Source organism: Psittacula echo, assembly GCF_963264785.1.
Source record: "Psittacula echo genome assembly, chromosome: 1".
Lineage (NCBI taxonomy): Eukaryota > Metazoa > Chordata > Aves > Psittaciformes > Psittacidae > Psittacula > Psittacula echo.
In genome coordinates, this window is record NC_137735.1 from 31,418,957 (window position 1) to 31,441,820 (window position 22,864).

At 37.0% G+C, this 22,864-nt stretch overlaps 1 protein-coding gene across 3 annotated transcripts in view; it reads right to left on the reverse strand.

The window, feature by feature from the left end:
• Positions 1-22,864, reverse strand: part of SGCZ (sarcoglycan zeta) — a gene marked incomplete at its 3' end in the record, with an annotated part of 494,596 nt that overhangs the window by 72,898 nt on the left and 398,834 nt on the right. For all 3 annotated transcript variants that reach the window (XM_080615414.1, XM_080615415.1, XM_080615413.1), the window contains one exon: positions 9,918-10,005. In XM_080615414.1, the coding sequence (XP_080471540.1) occupies positions 9,918-10,005 (88 nt within the window). The remainder of the gene's footprint in view (positions 1-9,917; positions 10,006-22,864) is intronic.

Genomic DNA, 22,864 nt, shown 5'->3' on the forward strand with positions numbered 1-22,864 from the left:
CACAGAATATCTCAAGTTGGAAGGGACCCATAAGGATAACTGAGTACAATCCCCTGTTCCTCACAGGACTAACTAAAACTAAAGCATATGACTGAAAGCATTGTTGTCATGGTTTAAACCCAGCTGGTAACTCAGTACCATGCAGACATTTGCTCACCTCTCCCTCTGTCTCCCCTCCTTGGGCAGGATGGGAAGGAGAATTGAAAGATTCAAACCCTGCAGGTTGAGATAAGAACAGTTTAATAAATAAAATCAAGTAAAATATAACACTACTAATAATAATTATGATAACGGAAATAACCAGGAAAGAGAATATAAAAATAAAACTAAAAGGGGAAAAGGAAAAAATAAACACAAGTGATGCACCACACAATTGCGCGCCACCCACTGACTGATACCCAGCCTGACTCGAGCAGTGATCTGGGCTTTCCGGGTGACTCCAACCAGTTTATATACTGGGCATGACGTGCTGTGGTATGGAATACCTCTTTGGCTAGTTTGGGTCAGGTGTCCTGTCTCTGCTTCCTCCTGGCTTCTTGTGCCCCTCCTCACTGAGAGAGCATGAAACTGAAAACTCCTTGATCTGAGTAAAATGCTACTTAGCAACAACTAAAACATTAGTGTGTTATCAGCATTGTTCTCAGACTAAAGCCAAAACACAGCACCGCACCAGCTTGACACTGCACAGCCCTAAGCACTTTCCTGGGGAACTATGTTCCAGTGACCGACCACTCTCAGTAGAGAACCTTTTCATTGAAGTTCAATCTAAATTTTTTATGCAGATCTATACCTCTCCACATGTGAAAAAAATGTCCAATTTCATAACAGCAACTCAATGATAAGTAAGATTTATGCTGAATATATACAACAAAATTGTTGTTACAGAAGAAAAAAGGATGTTGCTGCATATGCCTTAAAGGATTTCTAAAATCCAAACTTAAGAACACGTATTCTGACTGAAAAGATCTTTTCCTCCATGTGGTTGTCCTTTCCAAGGCAGCTCCATATTATGGAAAGAAAAAACATCAAAATCAAGTACTTGACCTCAAAATTACTTCCAAACATAGATGATGAATAAACTTAGAAAAAGAGAGAGAAAATAATCTGCGTGTATTTTGTCTATGCTGCAAATATTATAGAAAGAAATATCAGATTATTTATAGAAGTACAAAGTATGTTTTTCATCTGTTACAGACAGCAAAAGGTGTTCTCCTTTTGCTTCAGATATGAACTAGCATGAGCTGTACCTTGTGTCCAAAGTAGAAATAGTCTTCCTGAGCTCAGACTGATGGAAAGAAAAAGAAAAGAAGAAAAGCTGGATCTTTGGAAAAGTCTTAAATGTCAAAAACTTTTAGAGTTTGAAGAATGCAGAAAGAACAAAAAAGTATACCGAATGAGGAAAGAAGAGGAAGGGGTCTCAACACCCCAGCTCTGGAAGTACCGATGTAGTGTTTAAATAATTTAACAAGAATTGATTTTAAGATTGAAAGAAGATTATATATAACATGCTAGTGAGGATACTTAAAGCAAGGAATCCGATATCCACAGCATAGAACTTCTTTGCTATGCTGTTTAGAACCAAGAATGCACAAGCTTTTTTGCCCCTGAAATAACCCCACAGGAATTGTACAGAACTTAAATATTGTCCTACTTCTGCTTGCATTTGTATTTATTCATGGGGGAATTTTTAATTCTTGACATATCAACTGACACTATATGCTCGTGTATTTCAGGAAAGAAATTTCAGGTTAAATAATGGCCATGCCTACCACGAAGAATTACCACCTGGTCCCAATAAGTGACAGGGAAATAGCTTACTGCTCTATTTTTATAGCACAGTTTTCTTGAGGCAATTCATAAAGGAGATGTAAGATGTGTTTTACACCATAGAGTAAGTCAAATATTAAACAGTGGTGTAGTGTTATGTCTGCACATAATATACAAAAGTATCATAAAGACGTGAAACATACTGCTTAAAAATTGAAAATGTACCTAAATGACTAAATGCATCTGAAGTACTGCGTAAAGTATCTCTCTCTTTCAAAGGGATCTTGTTACCCAGGCACAAGAGAACTGTAAATGACTGGTGACACCAAGTATCGTTAATAATTTTATGAGTTAATTATGCAATGGATGTATAAAGAAGTATTATTTTTCAGTCCAGCTAATTAAATGCCTAATCACAAGAGCATAAGTTCCCCACTGCTGAATGTCAAATGTACATACACAGATTAACACAGAGAATGATGCAACTAACTTAAAGACAAACAGAAGTAAAAACTAGAAAAGAGTTGTTTGCAACTGTTTTTTACTAGTCCATTAACTACTACTGCTTCTTGATGCTGAATCAAAGCAAACAAGTCGAAAAGCTTTCTATAATTGGAAGATGAGAAATACAGGAGAAACGTGGATAAATTTCAAATAAATTAACATGATAATTTTTAAAAGGCTACTTTGGCAGGCCCCTCAAAGTGCTGGCAAAGCGGTTGAAGTTTTGAACCTTTTTCAGGGCTTCACATTTTCCTAATACTATACTTCAATATAATTAATGTGAGTAGATTCTCATGATAGTTGAGACAAAGTCATTAAGAGTATATCAGTATATTTTGTGCGAGCTCCTATTACAAAACCTGCTATAGCACAGATGGTTTGTAAAAAGATTTTTCCAGGGACTAGACAGACAGAAACAGAGGCAATGTCACACTGCACAGTAAATTATGAGAAGTGATGAGACTCAGATTCCAGCTGGACATTTCAACTGTTATGAGCAACATGGCATGCTTTCTGACTGCCTCTTGGCTCGTCTCATGTACTTTGCCAGGAGGAGACGTAAAGCCATATGGCCTGTCAGGCACCACTCTGTTGTACCTTCTGCAGTGTTCCTGAAGCTGAAAGACATCCTTTAACTCTGCAGTTAAGTACAAGGTAGCTAACCTGTACTAAGAAAGGGCAAGTTACCTCACATTACTGTCACTTAAAAGATCTGACAATGGATCTGCATCACAGACTGGCATATGAGCTGTATTTTCACCTCCTATATAAATTGTTTATATTCCTATAATTGGAATGTGTCTAGCTTACTATAAAGCATTGGTAAGAAATATAATACTATATAATTTGTATACTTGGTACAATATTTTGGTGTGAGAGTTATCTAAATATTCTCTGGACTGATTAGTAACTAACTTAAATCAAGGAAAATATTAGACAACAGAGTAATTTTCAACAAGAAATTCCATTTAAGGTGCAAAAAAAGTCTTTAAAAAAATAAAAGCGAAGCAAGCAATTTAGCATAGAAATTACAGGTTGCAATGAGAAGAGCCCTACTAATGATAAAATGACCCAAAAGAAGAGTTTAACCTATTACATACTCAGTCTGAAGTACAATATGAAATACTCCCGTTTGTACATCACTACAAAAGCTGGACTACTAATTCATCTAGGTATAGAATCATAGAATAGTTAGGGTTGGAAAGGACCTTAAGATCATCTAGTTCCAACCCCCCTGCCATGGGCAGGGACACACCACACTAAACCATGCCACCCAAGGCCTCATCCAACTTGGCCTTGAACACCACCAAGGATGGAGCATTCACAACCTCCCTGGGCAACCCATTCCAGTGCCTCACCACCCTCTCAGTAAAGAATTTCTTCCTTATATCCAATCTAAACTTCCCCTGTTTAAGTTTGAACCCGTTACCCCTTGTCCTGTCACTACAGTCCTTAGTGAATAGCCCATCCCCAGCATCCCTATAGCCTCCTTTGGATACTGGAAGGCTGCTATGAGGTCTCCACTTCCTCAGCCTGTCTTCATACGGGAGGTGCTCCAGTCCCCTGATCATCCTCGTGGCCCTGCTCTGGACTTGTTCCAACAGTTCCATGTCCTTTTTATGTTGAGGACACCAGAACTGCTCACAACACTCCACGTGAGGTCTCCTGAGAGCAGAGTAGAGGGGCAGGATCACCTACTTCGACCTGCTGGTCACACTCCTTTTGATGCAGCCCAGGATACAGTTGGCTTTCTGGGCTGTGAGTGCACACTGGCAGCTCATGTTCATTTTTTCATTGACCAACATCCCCGAGTCCTTTTCCGCAGGGCTGCTCTGAATCTCTTCTCTGCCCAACCTGTAACCGTGCCTGGGATTGCTCTGACCCATGTGTAGGACCTTGCAGTTGTCATGGTTAAACTTCATAAGGTTGGCATCAGCCCACCTCACAAGCCTGTCAAAGTCCCTCTGGATGGCATTCTTCTCCTCCATTGTATCAACCGAACCACACAGCTTGGTGTCATTGGCAAACTTGCTGAGGGTGGACTGAATCCCACTGTCCATGTCACCAACAGAGATGTTAAACAAGACTGGTCCCAACACCGATCCCTGAGGGACACCACTCGTTACTGGTCTCCAGCCGGACATTGAGCCATCAACCACAACTCTTTGCGTTCGGCCATCCAGCCAGTTCTTTATCCATCAAGTGGTGCACCCATCAAATTGATGTCTCTCCAATTTAGAGACAAGGATGTCATGTGGGACAGTGTGAAATGCAAAAAAGGTAAAAGCATGGTAAAAGTGAAAAGGTATGGTAAAAGTGAATTGCCTGCATTTCTGATTTCCACACATTAAGCCAGTTTTAGCGACGAAAATTGTAAGCGTTTTTCAGTTTGTAATTTAATTAAGGAATACAAATTTGGAGAATGCTGAGAAATGGATAACTAATTTATCTGACTTTGTTTTTCTAACATGTCTTCTTAAAAATATTCATAATCCTACTGCACCACAATGAACAACAGAGCAATTGCTTTAATATGAAAATTAGACTACCAGAATGTTTATATATTTTAGATTTTTGAAATTTCACTGTAGTTTGCAACTACAGGTAGGCAAACCTCCCTGTGATGGTAAGAAGAAAGGCTTTATTTTACATGTTCCTGACAATAAAGTTCTGATCCATGTCTGATCACTTGAAGGGTAGAAGCAGCTAACAAAGGATTGCAATATAGCATCATCCCTTCCCTTTCGAGCACTCTACTATTGACAATACAAGAGCAACCATACAAGTAAGAGAAGGGAATTGAGTAGTTGTGTTCCCTTTACTTACTGTAAGGAAAAGCTATATGTCTATGAGTTATCTGAAACTACCCTCTTCCTGCAACACCTTACATTTGACAAAAGACCTTACGTCTGAAGCTATGTATGCAAACAAGATGAAGAATATAGAAGCAGTTCTTGTCCATTGTTCCTTAAGCACATTATCACTTCCGCTGCCTTAATGGATGTTTAGTTCAAGTTCATAATAATCTTATAGAAGTAATATCTGACAATAGATATCAAATATTTAGAGCAATATGTGCACGCATATTATTACAAGTTCTACCACAGGTAACTCTAAAAGCAAGAATGCTTGAAAGGTCGTCTCCTGCTTCAGATCTTATTTGATGTCTAGATGTTGCAAAGGGAACATCACAGGCAACATTTAGGTAATGAGTTACTTCAATCACCTCCAAAGTGAAGGGGCAGCAGAATGAGTTACCTGGTATAAGGTATTGGCAGATATAAGCACAGGCAGTTGGCATATGTGGTAAAGGTAAGAATGCGAAGGAGATGATTTTCACTCCTACAAGGTTCCATAACTGTAGTTTCTAATGTCCCATAGTTTCTGCACAATACCCCACGTACTCTTGGAAGAACACAGCAAGCATACTAGCAATTTGTAAGATAAACAATTTCAAATACACAACACAAATTTTGCGGTGAATGAATGGAAAGTGTCATCAAGTTTAACAAGTTGTTTGAATAGCTATATCTTTTAGTACTGTTATTAGTCTTTAAAAGAGCTATAATTGAAAATTATACATCTGCCTGCTATTTTCAAAAAGTAATTACAAAAGTGTGATATAACTTTCATTGGTATTCAAGTAATTTTTCGCAGTTTGCATGGCTCTCAAAATCTCATTGAGCACAACCATAGGTTTAGAAGCTCTCTAAAGCTGTGACTTGTACAGCTCTGGATCTCTATGAATGTTATGATTCTGTTTTAAAGGGCCCAAAGCTTAGCAAAAGTGAAGTGCACCTTTTTGCACATTTCAGACATCCCCAGGGATCTTTTTGAATGGAAAAGGGTCAAGCAATAGCAGAAATGCCTGTCAGAATCAATTACTGCAGCAAGATGAAAAAAAAGAAAAAAAAATAATGAAAAAAGAAGAAAGTTGGAAAAGTAATAGATCTGAACATGGAGTTACGGTAAATACACATGTGGGTTTCAAATGTCTCCTTTCAGTCATATTTAACTTTGATGCCGTTTTAGCATTTGTCAGCCAGGCAGAGATCTACATGATGTGTGGAGACTTCTGGCTTGAGGTGAGCAACTATTGTGCATTCCTAAGATTGGCAGAAAAGGAGTAGATCTTTTTCCACACAGTGTTAAACTATTAAAACATTAACTAAACAGAAACGTTGTGTCAAAGTAATTCAGTAGAAATGCATAATGCAGGGGGTATTGCTAAGTAAGGGTTGTGAGGTGAGAGATGTCCCTACTTGTCCTTATCCAGCTCAGCTCAAAAAAAAAAAAAAAAAAAAAATCAATGGACAGTTATCTTTATGTCTTTATTCTGTATATATACTTCATGTCTGTGCTACATCTGCTTTGTTGGTCTTAAATGGCATGCCTAAAAACTGAAGACTGTGGAGTCCTTTTGGAGATCCAGATACAAATCTGGCAGTTTCCTGACCATATGTCATGAATAGACAGAGCACAAACCAACACTTTAGCCCAGTTGGTGTAGATCTCAACAGACAACATTGCTACACCTGTGACTTTCTCTCGGTACAGTTTTCAGTGTCAGCATAAATACATTGTACTATGGTAATAAATGCAACCTTGGTTTTGTAAGACCTGGAGCCATAATTTTGCTTTACACCATTCAAACACGTAACCACTGAATCATCCAGTGATCTAAGCTTTTTTTTTTTTTTTTTTTTTTTACCATATTTTTTCTTCACTTCTCCTAGATTATGATGTGCTTCAGGATGTCTTAATGATGTGCTTTACAGAAATAACTCACACAATAACTCACAGAATTGAATACCTTTTATCAAGAGTGAACTGGAGTTTTTCCATCTCCCTGGGTGATCATACAGCCATCTTTCTCGCAGCCCCACCCCCAATTCTTTCCATTAATGTATTTTGCAGTTAAAATTTTAATCAGATCCTCGTTAAGACTGTCTTAGTCATGCATGGCACAACTCCAAACACCAAAAAAAGAAATTTTAGTTGACATAAAATTTGACATCAACAGCAATTTGAACAACAAAGAGACCAGCCTATTTACTGCCTTGTAACACCACGCATGTCCTGTGAAACACAGATAAAATGCCAATGATATCACATGTATAGGAAGTGTATTGTCATCCACCTAAATGTACAATCATCCTTCTTTCTTTTCAGAATGCCCCTGCCATGCATATAAATTTGTAGTGTTCGGTTTCGGTTTTTTGGTTTTGTTTTGAGATTTTTAATTATTCAACTTTTTAAAGAAGTTAACAGAGAAGAACATTTCAAAGTTGTTAACTAGGCATAAGAATTTCCTTTTTTTGAAGATTAAAAATTTCTTCTCACTACTTCCTCCACTAATTATTTTCATACCTTTCACTGGGCAGACACATGTAACTGCTTCAGCATGCAGCACTAGTGGAGGGACAAAGAGCATTTTTTATCAAGTCTGGGACTTTCCAGACCATATTTACAACTAACAGGAAAAAATATTTTCTGATGTCAGCAAACGGGATATAGAAAAGCCCCCACCCCTTCTCTCAGCAGAGATTTCCATGTTTTTAGCTAGGCAAAAATGAAAAATCTGTCTTTCAGTGCTCTACCTTACACAATAAAATTTTTAATAAGGAAGGACAGGAATAATACATTCTGAATTTCAAGAGCCTGTTAATATCCTTGATTTCCAATAGTTCAGATTTATATTGATGGCACGTAGTTACGAGTACCTGTAGTAAGTAAGAAATATTAAATTAATCTGTAACAAGGAATATTTTAATATGCATTCACAGTATCACAGTATGCTAGAGATTGGAAGGGACCTCAAAAGATCATCTAGTCCAATCCCCCTGTCGGAGCAGGAATACCTAGATAAGGTTACACAGGAATGTGTCCAGGTGGGTTTTGATTCAGTGCTGTATGAGGAATTTATAAAAAGTAAAGAAGATTTTTCTATTAATATAAGAAAGAATAAAGACAATACTGCCTGAAAAATAAGAGGAGGATAAAGAATAAGAAATAATGTAAATACAATATTGCAATTTAGCAAACTTCCACTTTCCAGACACTCTGTACCAGCTGCACACCAAGAAGCTTATAGGTGTTCACCCTAATGATGGTAACATAAGAACACATGTTTTCTTCAGGCCTCTTATGTTTTTAGAATATTAACTTCTAGTGTGAAGCCTTTAAGTGAGTCAATCTCAATACACTCACATACATTTTCAGTGCTGGATTCACTAAACAGGAATGGTGTCAGCAATCAAAATACCATATCTATTTTAGTCAATGTGAATCTCTGCCATAGACACCTCACCTTTTAGCAATTACTAACCAAAGTGGAAGGTTTTAATAATAGAGCTATTAGATGAGACAGAACTGCGTTCCATAAACACACTGGGCATGTACAATATGGCTAGAACAGGTGTTAGCTTAATTTTCCTCATCTATCTGTATCTGCTAGCAAGTCTGGTTACCTTTGCACACTCATTTGATGTGGTCATTCAGGGAAATCAGTGCAGATGGTGTGTCACTGTACGCACTTGCCAAAGACTTTTTACAACTTGAGGCAGCTATCTCCAGCCAGTATGAAAGCTCAGTGTAGATTACAACTAGAGTTAAATTAATGCTATTTGTGAGCTTAACCTCTGCACGTGAGTAAGTAAAACACAGCTTAAGCTACAAGTAAAAAAAAAAAAAAAAGGATGCAGAGTCTAAGGAGCATCTCCTCAAATTGATACAGATGTTGGGATCTTAGACATACTTGTTTGTATTATTTTTCATCTTATTCCCAGTCAATACATATTGTTTTCTAACATATATAGAACATTACTTTGTACTGAATTTCTGGCCAATATTCTTAAAAAGCAATGGATATCTTCAGTACTATCCTAGTACTGAAAATATAAAAAATATTGCTTCATATTTACTAACATAGTAAGTACGATTTGTGCTAAAAAAGCAGCATAACATGCTAAACTTAATAAAAGCAGGAAAAAAATCATGAAAAGCAGAACAGATAAGTACAGGATTTTTTATTTCCATTTCATTTAGAACTCTGATCTCCTGTATTTTATGTTTTGCAAAATTATCAGCCACCATTTTATCCAAGGACTGGCAGTATGATCATTTTCCACTAGAATTTTGTAATGACTAGGAAAGCAGTTAGATTTTTGTTTTGTTTTGTTTTTTTTTATATTCTGCTACTCCAGCTGTTTTCAATATATGCTGATGCAGCTGTACTGCAAGACTAATGGGAGCAAACCAATTCCCACTGAAGAATGGAAGTCCCAATGGAAAATTGACAGAACTTGTGAGAATATGATAATTATTTTCACACCAAAACTGTTGTTGAAACATGTTTTGCTGATTTTTTTTTCTTAGTTTGTTTTGTTACAGCTACCTCAAAAATTATAATTTTCCATTAAACTGTTTTAAATATTTGGAGGAATTTCTACTTTCCCTGAACTCAGCTAATACTGAATCATGCTCTTCTAATCCATTGTACACATTGTACACATTGTTTTTTTGTTTGAGTATGGTGATGAATTTTTTTCCTGACTATTCAGCAATAATTTATCTTAAATTTTAATTAATGAAACCTATTCATAAAGCTAAACTGATGTACATAACCGTCAATAAAGAACACTCACCTACTGTCAGTTGTCCAGTTAACTGTCCCATGTGATTTCTTGCATTCACTGTTACATTTCTGTCAGACTGTAAGACCAGTGGGCTATCCTGGGAAACATGTATAAGACAATAAATGAGAGAACAAAAATTTGAGGTATAATTAAGTTATAACTAAATATAAACATGCATGCTGAGAGGGGAGCTCTGTCAAATGAAATGCCTTTTTAAAGATTTCACAAAGTATTTTACAAGTCAAATTTTTATGTAAAAGAATAACAAGATTGCTGTCTTGAACTTAAAACTTTTGTGCATAGAATCCCTGCTTTAGAAATCAGAGCTGAACTTAATTTATACAAAATACGCTTTATTTCCTCAGGATATTACAAAGTTACAAATTCAAAAACTTTAATACAAACCTGTTTTGTTAGTCTTTTCCACATATTGCTAATATACACTTTTCTAACTACTTAACCAACACTATACTACACTATTTTATTAACCTGCACAACCAACAGCATTAGGATTGCACTTACTAAAACCTTACGAACACAGCCATGCATCTCTTTAAAGGTAAGAGGTATCACTATTCTCAAAAAAGCGAAGAAAGAGAGCACTGGCAGGTGAGGTCATATAACAACCAACCCTGACCCCCCCACCAGTAGTGCCTAACAAGTGCTACTAGTCATTGTCCTGGGTTCATCAGTGATCAAGCTGGTGCAGAACAAAGACAAGCATGGTATGATGTTAAGTCTTAACATTTTTGGAGTCAGTTTGCAGCATGACTACATTGCTATCAGCATCCTACTATATTTAAGCATTCCAGGAATGTTTACATATATATGCGTAAGCATATCCTGTGTTCAGAGCCAGCTTAAGGAATCTCAGAAATGAAGACAGAACTGAATTTTGCTTCCTGAAGAATGAGGAGCCAGATCCACCCCTCCAAGGGAACGATAGATGCAGGGGAAAAGTGAAGAGCTTCAACAGATAGCAATGAGAAACCCAGCCTAAAAAAAAGAGCTTATTTATCATGCTGTCATTGGAAGGTGATGAGCACATGAGAGGAGGGAAAGTTTGGTGGTTGCTGCTGCTGCAGAGGCACTTTTCTCCATGGAATCACCTTATACCACACTGTACTTCCCCTGAAGATTGCAGTGAGACCATGGGTACATTAATGCTTTTGGCAACTAAGCATAGCTAAAACACCTGACAAAAACAGTTGGAAAAGTGCCTTAGGTAGGAATGACTAGGGGCTGGGAAAAAAAAAATAAATCTGAAAATCATCATATATTCATTCTTAGATTCTTCCCTGGGCACCCCTGCACTGAGCAAATGAGGTTAGATAGGCTACTTTGTGTTCGTATGTGAATATATTGGTTCTTCCTGTTCTTGAAAGTTTTACAAGATTAAGAAAGGAGTTAAGGAGCCATAAATAAAGATTTATTTTTACCTGAATGACTCATTAGCTGTGCACTTAATTTTTCTACACCTTCAAATCCATTGAATTCAGGCCTTGCCTCTGCCAGAAACACTCTTCCCAGTTGTTTTCACTATGATTACTAACTTTAAATGATAATCAGTTCCCTGGGAAGTCTGAAATTATTCTGAGCTAATTTCTAAGAGTTCAGGTGTGTTTCATCTCTTGCTGGACCATGCTACGACCTCTCTAACATCCTGCCAATTAACTCTGCATCATGGAATCTTGCAGATGAAAATCACTTGTCCATCTTCCTAGATAAGAAGCTGCAGTTATCAGTGAGACTCTGTGTTCAGTGTGACTGGTTTGAGCTAAACATGTGATGCAATCAAGGGAGCTTCTGGCAAGAAAAGCAGCTGCTAAGGACCTTTTTCTCAACACTTGGTTTGATTTTCACTTTCCTTATGGTCCTTTGAAGATCATAAGTTCAGGCACCTGCTGCTCTAGGAAAGAAGGCTGTCCTGGTAAGACAGCTGCATGGCCGAAATGTATTTTTAAGGAACCCTTTTCCCTTTTGCTTAGTCAGTATTCTGCTGAGAGTCTTCTCAGCAAGGGAGGGTACTCCTATGCCTATTTTTGCCAGCTCAGCTAACTGTTTGGCAATTTACACTTCCAAGCATTATCCATGGTCTACTCTGAAGTTTTCTTTCCTTTCACCTTAGGAAAATACTTAACAAGATTCTCAGGCTAAAATCTGTCTCTCAGGTTTCTTGTGCTCAGGCTCTAATTGTAAATAAAGACCTTGGATATCAAATTCTCAAGTATGGGATAATGAAAAATTAGATGAGCCAAGCCTTCCTTCTTCTCCTTTCTTTGTATTATTTAAAGACAAAAAGAGGGATGAAGTTAAGAACTTAAATCTATATTTCTTAGTTTCTGGATGTCAAATATAGAGCTGCAAGCTTAAATTCTGGAAGAAAACCCAGTGGCAGAACTCTATCAATTTAAGCAGCCCAGCATTTTATCTACGCTGTTTACCTGCACTTCTATTTTCCACAGGAAGTGTCTAAGGACAGGTTCAAGATATTCAAAGGTAGTCTGCTCAGAGGAGCTAGAAACTCACAGAATACTTAGCAAAAATCAGAGGATTTAAAGATCTGTAAGATGAGTATAAAACTGAGACAGACATCAGTTATATGAATACAAATATATCTGTGGTATAAAAATATTGGATAATTTTTTCTCTGGATCACCAGATCTGCTATTCTTTCTGATGTAAACTTCAAGATGCAATTTAATAGACTTGATAATCCACAAAGTACTTGATATAAAGATGTCAGAAGGGAGACAGAAGTGTGTCATCACACTGTTTTCCTGGAAAAAAAGGAGGATTATTAATTTCTTCAAATACTGGAAGTATTTGTTAATAAGTAACATTTGTTCTGAAGTCAGACAAGCCTAGGAACAAGCATAGTTATTTTCTTGATATAATTTTCTAGGCTGACATCACCCAATAGCTGTTAAAGTATAAAACCCCCCCAGATTGGTATATTAGTGTTGTGGTTTAAACCCAGCTAGTACTAAGCACCACTCTGTTCCAGCTGAAACTAGGACAATTAGTTAGGATAATTTCTGTATATATACTTAATGAAAAAGGCTTTAGGTTATACCTGACAAAAAGCCACACATTAGAAAATGGGCAATTACTGCTGTTGCTGGCATTATACAGCTGTATATCAGATCTTCCATTTAGAGGTGAGCATAAAGACCATTTTCCCATTACACATAATAAAGTAATGTAGTGCTGTTTTTCCTTTACATGTAGTAAGATAATGTAGTGCTATAAAGTGAGTTCCATGTATTTCTGTAGCTCAGCATTATCAGTATCAGGAACAGACATGCTCCATATTTAGAATATAATTGTATATGTGCAATGTTAACATTAGCATGAGCAACTCCAAGGAACATCCCTGAAGAGGTTCTTCATCACCTTTTATCATTTCTTGATGCAGAATTAACTTGAATGCATGAGAAAAAGAACTAAAAAGGCAGATCTATCCTGCCCATCTCAACTTCCTACCCCTGGAAAAGGCCATGCCAATCTTGCAGCCTCAATCCTGTGAGTTCAGAAGCTGTTCTTGCTGCCTAAACTTGCAGTATGGGACACTTGAACAGGGAGTTTCCTGAAGTACAGAAAATTTAGACCACTTTCAGATTATGAGTATTATTTGGTCTTGGAGCAAAGTAGTCCCTAAAATCCAACTGTAACTGGAAAGCTGACTTCTCCCTTCCCCCTTTCTCTCATGGAAATTCAGATATTGCTCCTGTTTCCTCATTTTGCATTAGAATACACACAACCATGGCTTCTTTCCCACTCTTTGTAGTTCTAACTTGAACTGCAAGAATGTGTGATGAATTAAGCACAGCAGTTAGTGTGCTATATAAATTTGCTCTGAGATTACCTGCATTTGTTAAGCATTTTCAGGAATAGTTTAATGTCTACTGCAAAGCCAGTGAAAAATGTGGAACAAGTCATATTATGTGAAGATTTTGTGAGTATTCTTAACACACCGATGGTAGCTAGCTCCTTAGTGGACAGCTTCTTTTCTTCAGCTATATTGCCCATTTACAGGACAATGCAAAGCTTGCTTTGCAAACACATGCAAAAACCCCAAAAGAGCAAAGAATTTCAGACAGTGAAATTATATTAGTTTTATTTTTTTCTGGAAATTATTTCTGAACTCATCTTAATAGGGAACATTTTTCAGCTGTGCAAAATAAAATTCTGAACAATGTCTTGAAAAGGTCTATTTTTTACAAAGCTAAAACTTTTAAAAGGAATCATCTGTGGCAAAAGACTCTATTTGAGGGATGCTACTTTCTGTGTTTTTTCCCCATCCTTAATGAGTCATATGTAACAGAGTAAGAAGTTTTCACTTCAAATATCATTTCTCCTAATTTAAATTCTGTACTGAAGTCTAATTCTTTGTATCTGATGCATGACACATTGACACAGAAATATCTTTGATGTTACTAATTCGTTAATTATTTCTTAAAAAAAAAGATGTGATTTTATATGAAGCATAGTAGACTATATACCTTCCCATTAACAGACCATTTGAACTTTCTATCCCTGCACTGCTATGTAAATGTGGTCTTAAGAAAAGAGGTAGTAAATAATTTGTGATGCCATTTCAAATATTATACCGTATATAACAAAAATCAACATAGTAAGAACATTCTTTCTTACAAGTATACAGAGCTTTTAATAATAACAAAATGCTAGCAACTAAAGTATTATTAGGGGATCCTCTTAGAGCCATGAAAGCACCATCAGCCCTTACTGGCCCTGCCCAACCTCCCTGGGGCTTCCCCCACCGCTGGGGGGGGGGGGGCATTTCAGTCCAGCTCCACCCCTCCTGGAATGGTTGTTTTGGTTGACCTCTCCATACCCCTTAGGAAGCAGGAGCCCTTGCTGCTCCCTGACAGATATGAGGACCTAAAATGCTAGCAGAAGCTCATGAGACTCTACGAGATGACTCATGTTGCAAGCCCCAAAATATTACAACTTCAGGATATTCGGGAGAGGTGCCTGAGGACTGGAGGAAAGCAAATGTCACTCCAGTCTTCAAAAAGGGCAAGAAGGAGGACCCGGGTAACTATAGACCGGTCAGCCTCACCTCCATCCCTGGGAAAGTGATGGAGCACCTTATCCTTGATGCCATCTTAAGGCATGTCAAGGATAAGAGGGTTATGAGGGGCAGTCAACATGGCTTTACCAAGGGGAAGTCATGCTTGACCAACCTCATAGCCTTTTATGAGGAAATAACACGATGGATGAATGATGGCAGAGCGGTGGATGTGGTCTACCTTGACTTCAGCAAAGCATTTGACACAGTCTCCCACAGCATCCTCATAGCTAAACTGAGGAAGTGTGGTCTGAATGATCAGGTGGTGAGGTGGACTGCAAACTGGCTGAAGGACAGAAGCCAGAAAGTTGTAGTCTATGGGGCGGAGTCCAGTTGGAGGCCTGTATCTAGTGGAGTGCCTCAAGGGTCAGTACTGGGACCAGTATTATTTAATATATTCATCAATGATTTAGATGAGGGAATTGAGCATATTGTCAGCAAGTTTGCTGATGACACTAAGCTGGGAGGAGTGGCTGACACGCCAGAAGGCTGTGCTGCCATCCAGCGGAACCTGGACAGGCTGGAGAGTTGGACAGGGAGTAACTTGATGAAATATAACAAGGGAAAGTGTAGAGTCCTGCATCTGGGCAGGAACAACCCCAGGTTCCAGTATAGGTTGGGGAACGACCTGTTAGAGAGTAGTGTAGGGGAGAGGGACCTGGGAGTCCTAGTGGATGGCAGGATGACCATGAGCCAACACTGTGCCCTTGTGGCCAAGAAGGCCAATGGCATCCTGGGGTGTATTAGAAGGGGGGTGGTCAGTAGGTCGAGAGAGGTCCTCCTTCCCCTCTACTCTGCCCTGGTGAGACCGCATCTGGAATATTGTGTCCAGTTCTGGGCCCCTCAGTTCAAGAAGGAAAGGGACCTGCTGGAGAGAGTCCAGCGCAGGGTGACTAAGATGATTAAGGGAGTGGAGCATCTCCCTTATGAGGAAAGGCTGAGGGAGCTGGGTCTCTATAGTTTGGAGAAGAGGAGACTGAGGGGTGACCTTATTAGTGTATATAAATATATAAAGGGGGAGTGTCACGAGGATGGAGCCAGGCTCTTCTCAGTGGCAAACAATGATAGGACAAGGGGTAATGGGTACAAACTGGAACACAAGAGGTTCCACTTAAACTTGAGAAGAAACTTCTTCTCAGTGAGGGTGACGGAACACTGGAACAGGCTGCCCAGGGAGGTTGTGGAGTCTCCTTCTCTGGAGACATTCAAAACCCGCCTGGACACATTCCTATGTAACCTTATCTAGGTGTTCCTGCTCTGGCAGGGGGATTGGACTAGATGATCTTTTGAGGTCCCTTCCAATCTCTAACATACTGTGATACTGTGATACTGTGATATTCAGTAGTGTATTAAAGATAAACCAGATGAACATGATGTTACTATAGTATGACCTTATAACAGCCTTCTAGCATCTGAAAGGGGCCTATAAGGATGCTGGGGAGGGACTATTCATTAGGGACTGTAGTGGTAGGACAAGGGGTAACAGGTTAAATCTTAAACAGGGGAAGCTTAGATTGGATATAAGGAAGAAGTTCTTTACTGTGAGGATGGTGAGGCACTGGAATGGGCTGCCCAAGGAAATTGGGAATGCTCCATCCCTGGCAGTGTTCAAGGACAGGTTGGACAGAGCCTTAGGTGGCATAGTTTAGTGTGAGGTGTCCTTGTCCATGGCAGGGGGGTTGGAACTGGATGATCTTAAGGTCCTTTCCAACCCTAACTATTCTATGATTCTATGATTCTATAGTCACTTCTTATCTGAAACAGATTTGCAGCTGGGATTCATGAAAGGAAAAATAAACCAAAGAATTTCAGAGATCTTTTCAAAATGCTTTTTTGAATGTGAATACAGTTATAAATACAATGGAATTTTTTTGGGGGGAAAAAAGGTTGTGGATTTTTTGGTTGGTTTTAGGGTTTTGTTTTTTTCTGAGTAACGATCACAGTGCAGTACTAATGATCAATTTTATTTTTAAAATTAGATGAGCACCTTACTGTAACCATATGAAAGACCAATAAATCGCTTTATAAAGTAATTTGACTATAAAATATTCTGCATGAGCAATCATAGCAGAACTCTAATTTTTTTATAGATGGTTCAATTATTTTTAACATTCTTTGGACAAATTTCATGATTTTTTTGTACACTACTTAAATAGGCAATCCCAGCTAATTAGATCAGTTTTGAAGAGTATTTCCAAAAGGCACTCTTTAACTTAGAAAGAGCTTAAATGGAGCAATTTAATTCCAGTTAGTTTAATACAACATTAGCTTACTCTAGGTAAGATGGTACATTGTATAATTAAATATAATCTCAGACTTATGCTCAGAACACAGTTAATTATGATACTATCACCCACTTCGACACTCTTGCAAATAGTAAGAATATGTATACCTTAGTTTATAGTGAAAGCACTATATCTCTTATGATTCCTGTGCACAACACATCAGGTTTCTGGACCTCTACACAGTGTCATGTAGATGTAAAAAGAAATACAATAGGTAGGGAGTATGGGTAACTAGTATAGTTATGGCAGAACATCTCCTTACAGGGATCTTTTGATAAACTAGTGACTCAGAATGACCATGTATTTCCAAAGCTCCAAGGACTTAAAAAACCCTCACATCCATAAGGCTGGCAGTCTCATAGCACTAAGCAAACAGGATGGAAATTGATTTGGAAAAAACAGACCTTCAAATGCCAACAATTCCTTAGTACTTAAAAAGATTGAACTCTCTGTTAAAACTGTCGGAAGCTTGTAAGAGCTTGGGACTGTCAAATACAAATTAAAGAAAAATATTCTTCATCAGAATATTCCCATAATACTATTTCCAAGAATACTTCTATTTCCAAGAATCTTCCCAAGGTGTCAGGACAGTAGGGTCCTCAACATAGGGATACTTCATATAGGGAGAAGTGAATAATGTATCGTGGAAGTTATTCCTGGACAATTCTAAGATGAGAAGATTTAATATACATAGAAATCCAATTAAATTTGATACTTTACCTATTTTCCATATTCCTGCATTTCCAAAATATATTTTAATTTAGTGTTCTTTGTTCCTGACCAATTGTCCTTTCTAACTTGACAGTCACAACTGAATTGCATTTAGAATCAGGAAGCTGATTGCGAAATCACAATAAACTTTGGACTTCTGCTTCAAGGAAACTTTCCAGATATCTTAAAGTTTGACCAATATTATTGAAAATCAGTATTTTTTTTTCACACCAATTTTACATATTATGGAGGTTTGGAAAAGTAGTCAAGTCAATGCATTTCATTTGTCCATGGCAAGACTGATTTATAGGTAATGTAATTTACATATAGTATTCTGTGATAATTATCATCAATGCAAGCAGGAGAAAAAAATAATCAACATTTTTACGTAACACTAGTAAAATGAGTAGCAGATTTGACTTAATATCAAAACTGATTTGGTGAAAATAACATAAATATTGATGTAGAGCCATATTTTCAGTGAGTTACAAACTCTATTTTTCCAAATCAAGAAGGGAAATATATTTCATTTAATTGACTCACATAAGAAATGAAAAGCTTTGGAATACAGGTAAACAAAGCATAATCAAATAGTTTGAAAAAGAAATAAAAATACACTCTAGATGATACTGAAAGAAATATCATACTTGTGGGTATAGACGAGGTTTCAAGAAACACACTTTTTAGATATTTCTTGTTCATCAAACGATGGTATCATAGTTCTCAATCTATGCTCTGTTTCCATGTCAGACTTTCTATGTGCTAAAGGCAATCACAGATGTCATCCAGGTTCATGACCCAGCAAATCTGAACCCAAATACGGTTATACCAAAGTAATATAGGTGTAGCAACAAGACTCAAACACAGCACTCTGAAGAGCCACATAGGTAAAGCTGCACAGGGATCATGGCTATAACCTCCAGATAGAAATAACGTCTTCATTTTACTTCTCTGTATGATGCACCATGAAATTTTTATTAGGGCAGAATTCAGTCATGCATAGAAACACTCAGTGATAAAGCAAAAGTAGATCTTTAAATAACAGACAAAAGATGTGACTTTTGTGGAATTAATTTAAGCATCAAACAATTTTTTAAATGGATTTAGATATAAACATCCCAACTAAAAATAAAACAACAGTACAAATGCACTTTCAGGAAGCTTGTTAAACACTCAAAGCTCTCTCCTTAGTCATTAAGCTTGTGACACAGCAAGTATAATTGTCTATTACTGAGCTGAAAAGCCCCCAGAAAATTTTAATTAGGACAAATGTAGAAAATGTAGCTATCTTAGTTTCTACAATGATGATATTTCCTGATAAGCCTTCCTTCAAGAAGATCCTAATTATCTTGGCAATGCTTTCTGCATTACTAGTTCTCTCTTGCTGTTCCTGTATTAAATAATCAGAAGCACACATAAGCTCAAATGAACTCTGAAACACCCTACCGAAAAGAAGGGTTATTATTATTGTTATTTTACTGAGCCTTCCTCTCCACGCATCCGTTGCTTATTATATCAATTTCAGGTTTCACTATTGCACTTGCTTGATGCAAGCACTATTAACTTCATGGATGTTTAGCATGAGGTATAATGAGGCTTTGATCAAGGCATCAAAAGGAATCAGAATAAGAATGGCAATTACAGGAATTACAGATAATCCACAGATGAAGAAGAGTGTACTTTCAATTTTCATAAAACATCTTGATCATGATAACCCAGGGCTGAGGACTTCAACACTTATCGCAAAAGTCTCAGCATGTATTTTATCAGCTGCTAAGCACAGGCATTCAGTCTAAAAATGTCTTTGCAGCATTCCTTTCATGCAAGTAACATTTGTGCTGCTACTGAGAAAATATACTTTTGGCTATATAGCTAGCAAAGTCAGATAACTTTCCACATACTCTGGCTTTAAGAGAGAAGGAGAAGCTAATTTTTACCTCTTCTAATTATGGAAGCATGAGTTACACCTTTCTATATTCTGTGCAGTCAGTCCCAGTCTTCTTTTCAGGACCTATATTAAGAAAGGATCAGTCTCATTGTTTCTTATACTTTTCTCTTCCTAGCCATTACACTTGCCTAGGTGATATTGCACCTGTAAATCTCTTCTTCCTCCATCTCTCTCTGCTACACACCATTCCTGATTCTATTACAAGGGCTGTTCTGAATTTTTCCAAGGGAAACAACATCTGCTGGTAACTATTCTTCCCACCTGGGGGAGGAGAGTGTGGTTATCTTACACTGTGAAACAACAAAATTGCCTATTAACAAAGACCGCTCACATAACAAGGAATTAAGATGCCTTATACCTATTTGGCTGGTACTGTCTCCTCAATTTTTGAATAGGTATATGAACAGCTAATAAGTAAGACAGAATAGCCTTGCTTTCCAGTTCTTCAGGCAGAACCACTACAAGATCTTAATCTGAAATAATTTTTTTAATAAAGTATATACCTTTTATCACCATAAGTTATGAAAAATCAATAAAACCTCTTACACTATTCCAAACAAAACAGGTAGAAGAGTGTATTTCAAGATTAAAAACACAAAGATCCCCTACACATCATGCATTCATCTAGAATTCCAACAGCTAGAAAGTGACCTTTAAAAGCTATCACCTCAGATTTTGCTGTTGTACATTCCTTAACCTTGCAAAATATTTAATAAGGAGCTTTGCCATTAGTATGACACAAACTTGGCCAGTATCTGAGTTCAGAATTTGTTCCATGTTCCTCTAAAATTTGTCATCTCTAGAAAGGAGGTATTCATCCCCACCTTTATTGTAGGACTTCATGGTTCAATAAACTGCCTTTCTGTTAGAAAATTTGCTTACAGACTTGCCAATCACAAACTAAAACTGGCCACCAGGTCTGTTCTGAAGGTCAGAATTAAGGAAATAAAATTCTGCACATTTGATTATGGTTCAGGGAAAGAGACAGCACATGCCCCTTCAGGGAAGCATATTATTTTCCAGTAGGAACAGCACTAGTGTCAACTTTGCAGCTGTAGATAATTGTCACCCTTTAATATCTCAGATCTTTTCCAAAGGACATAATTAACAATTTTTCTTTCTTTTCTACTCTCTAGCTATTCAGAATTTATTTCTGTTTCAGTAACTGGCTAACTGTTCCATAACAAATACTCTTCCACTGCAGATATTAAAATATTGAAGAAAACTTTCCTCAATTGACAGAGACTACAACACATACAGTTCCGTGACTTTGCAGTTTTTCACAGATGACATTTAGATTAAAACAGCATGAGAAATGCCACGGACCTGGATCACTTGTGCAATCTGCAGAATTAATCAGTTAAGTTCTAAAGACTAATTTCTTTTAAATTCAAGATCATAGACAACTATGGAATATTAAAAATGGATGCATTTCCTTAGCAACAATGTTCAACTGCCAAAAAGATTTCATTCAGGCTTGCATTATAGTTTGAGTACTTCTACTTGTTATACTTCTGCATAAAAAATTGCACAAGAAATACCTACAAATTAAGAATTCCTTCTGCTTTTTTTTTTTTTTTTCCCCATAATAGCTGCTTTAATATGTAGTTTATGCTGTGTTTCTGACAACTAGTCAAGCTCTCCTAAACATAAAGGGATGATCAAACAGTTCCAGGTAATTTTATTGGAATATTACAGTAATTGTCAGTACAATTATATTCAATTTTCCATTATGATCTTATTAATATTCTCCAAAACCTTAATGAAATATCTGTAAAATATTTCCAGTGCACCTTAGTTGTTTGCAGTGAAACATTAGACTTTAATGTGCTTTTTCTTCCCCTCACAATCACCCTAGAGGATAGTGAAAAAAAATCTGGTTTGTTGAGGTCTGGATTTTGAGCAAAGTTAATTAACAAAATTTAGACTTGGTTCATGCTTCTCAGAGAACACTTACTCTAAAAGATAAAGCCTTTGTTTAGAACTGTCAAAGTGTTTATGAAATTTATGCCAAAGTTGTCCAAACATACTCTAAAATCTGCATATGCAACATTATAATAAATATAATATTTTACAGTGGACTTTTTAACAAAGTTTTTCAGGACCCTAAAATAACTTCTTTCTTCCTTGGATCTTGTCAGCTCTTTCAGGAGCTTTATACTCATTAAAAACCAGTGTGACTTTAAACATTTTATCCTTAAACTCAATCCTACAATTAAAATAAAATCAAGAAAATTTGTCATGAGAACTTAGCTGATATTGAACTAAGCAATACTATTGTTCAGTGTATTGATTCACATTTTAATAAGTATTAGAATTAATAAAATTCCTACGCTTAATTTTGTAATTAAATCAATGTATCTTCCCATATGATTCTAAAAGGCAATGAAAATAATTTACTCGTTTGTCATATATTCAGTTTTAATTTTGTTAAGCTGCTTTTAACATTAAACAAACAAACAAATATATCAGCTGATATACATTCTCAGACCTAAATAGACCAAATCTCCTGAGACAACATCTTTCCTCTTGGTAACAGACTTTCACAGAATATTTGGTGTAGGGAAGTGTCTCAGTGACTTTTTAATAGAGAATACTGCTGGGAATGACAAGTCTGAAGAATTTTAAAGACAAAATATAATAAAACAAAGGTGCTATAGAGATAATAATAATAATTGAAGTAGTTCTTAGAAGCTTAAAGGTAATTTAAAACATTAAAAAAATACTGAAAATGTGTCAGAAGGTTTTTTTGTTTGTTTATTTGCTTGTTTGTTGGGTTATATTCAGCTGCAGAACTTGGAACTGAAATAAAAACCATACACTGAATAACTCTGCACTGTTTTCAATAATGTAAGACTACATTTTCAGCTTCTCCAGGCCAAGATAACAACAACGAAAGGAATATTTATTTATCTTC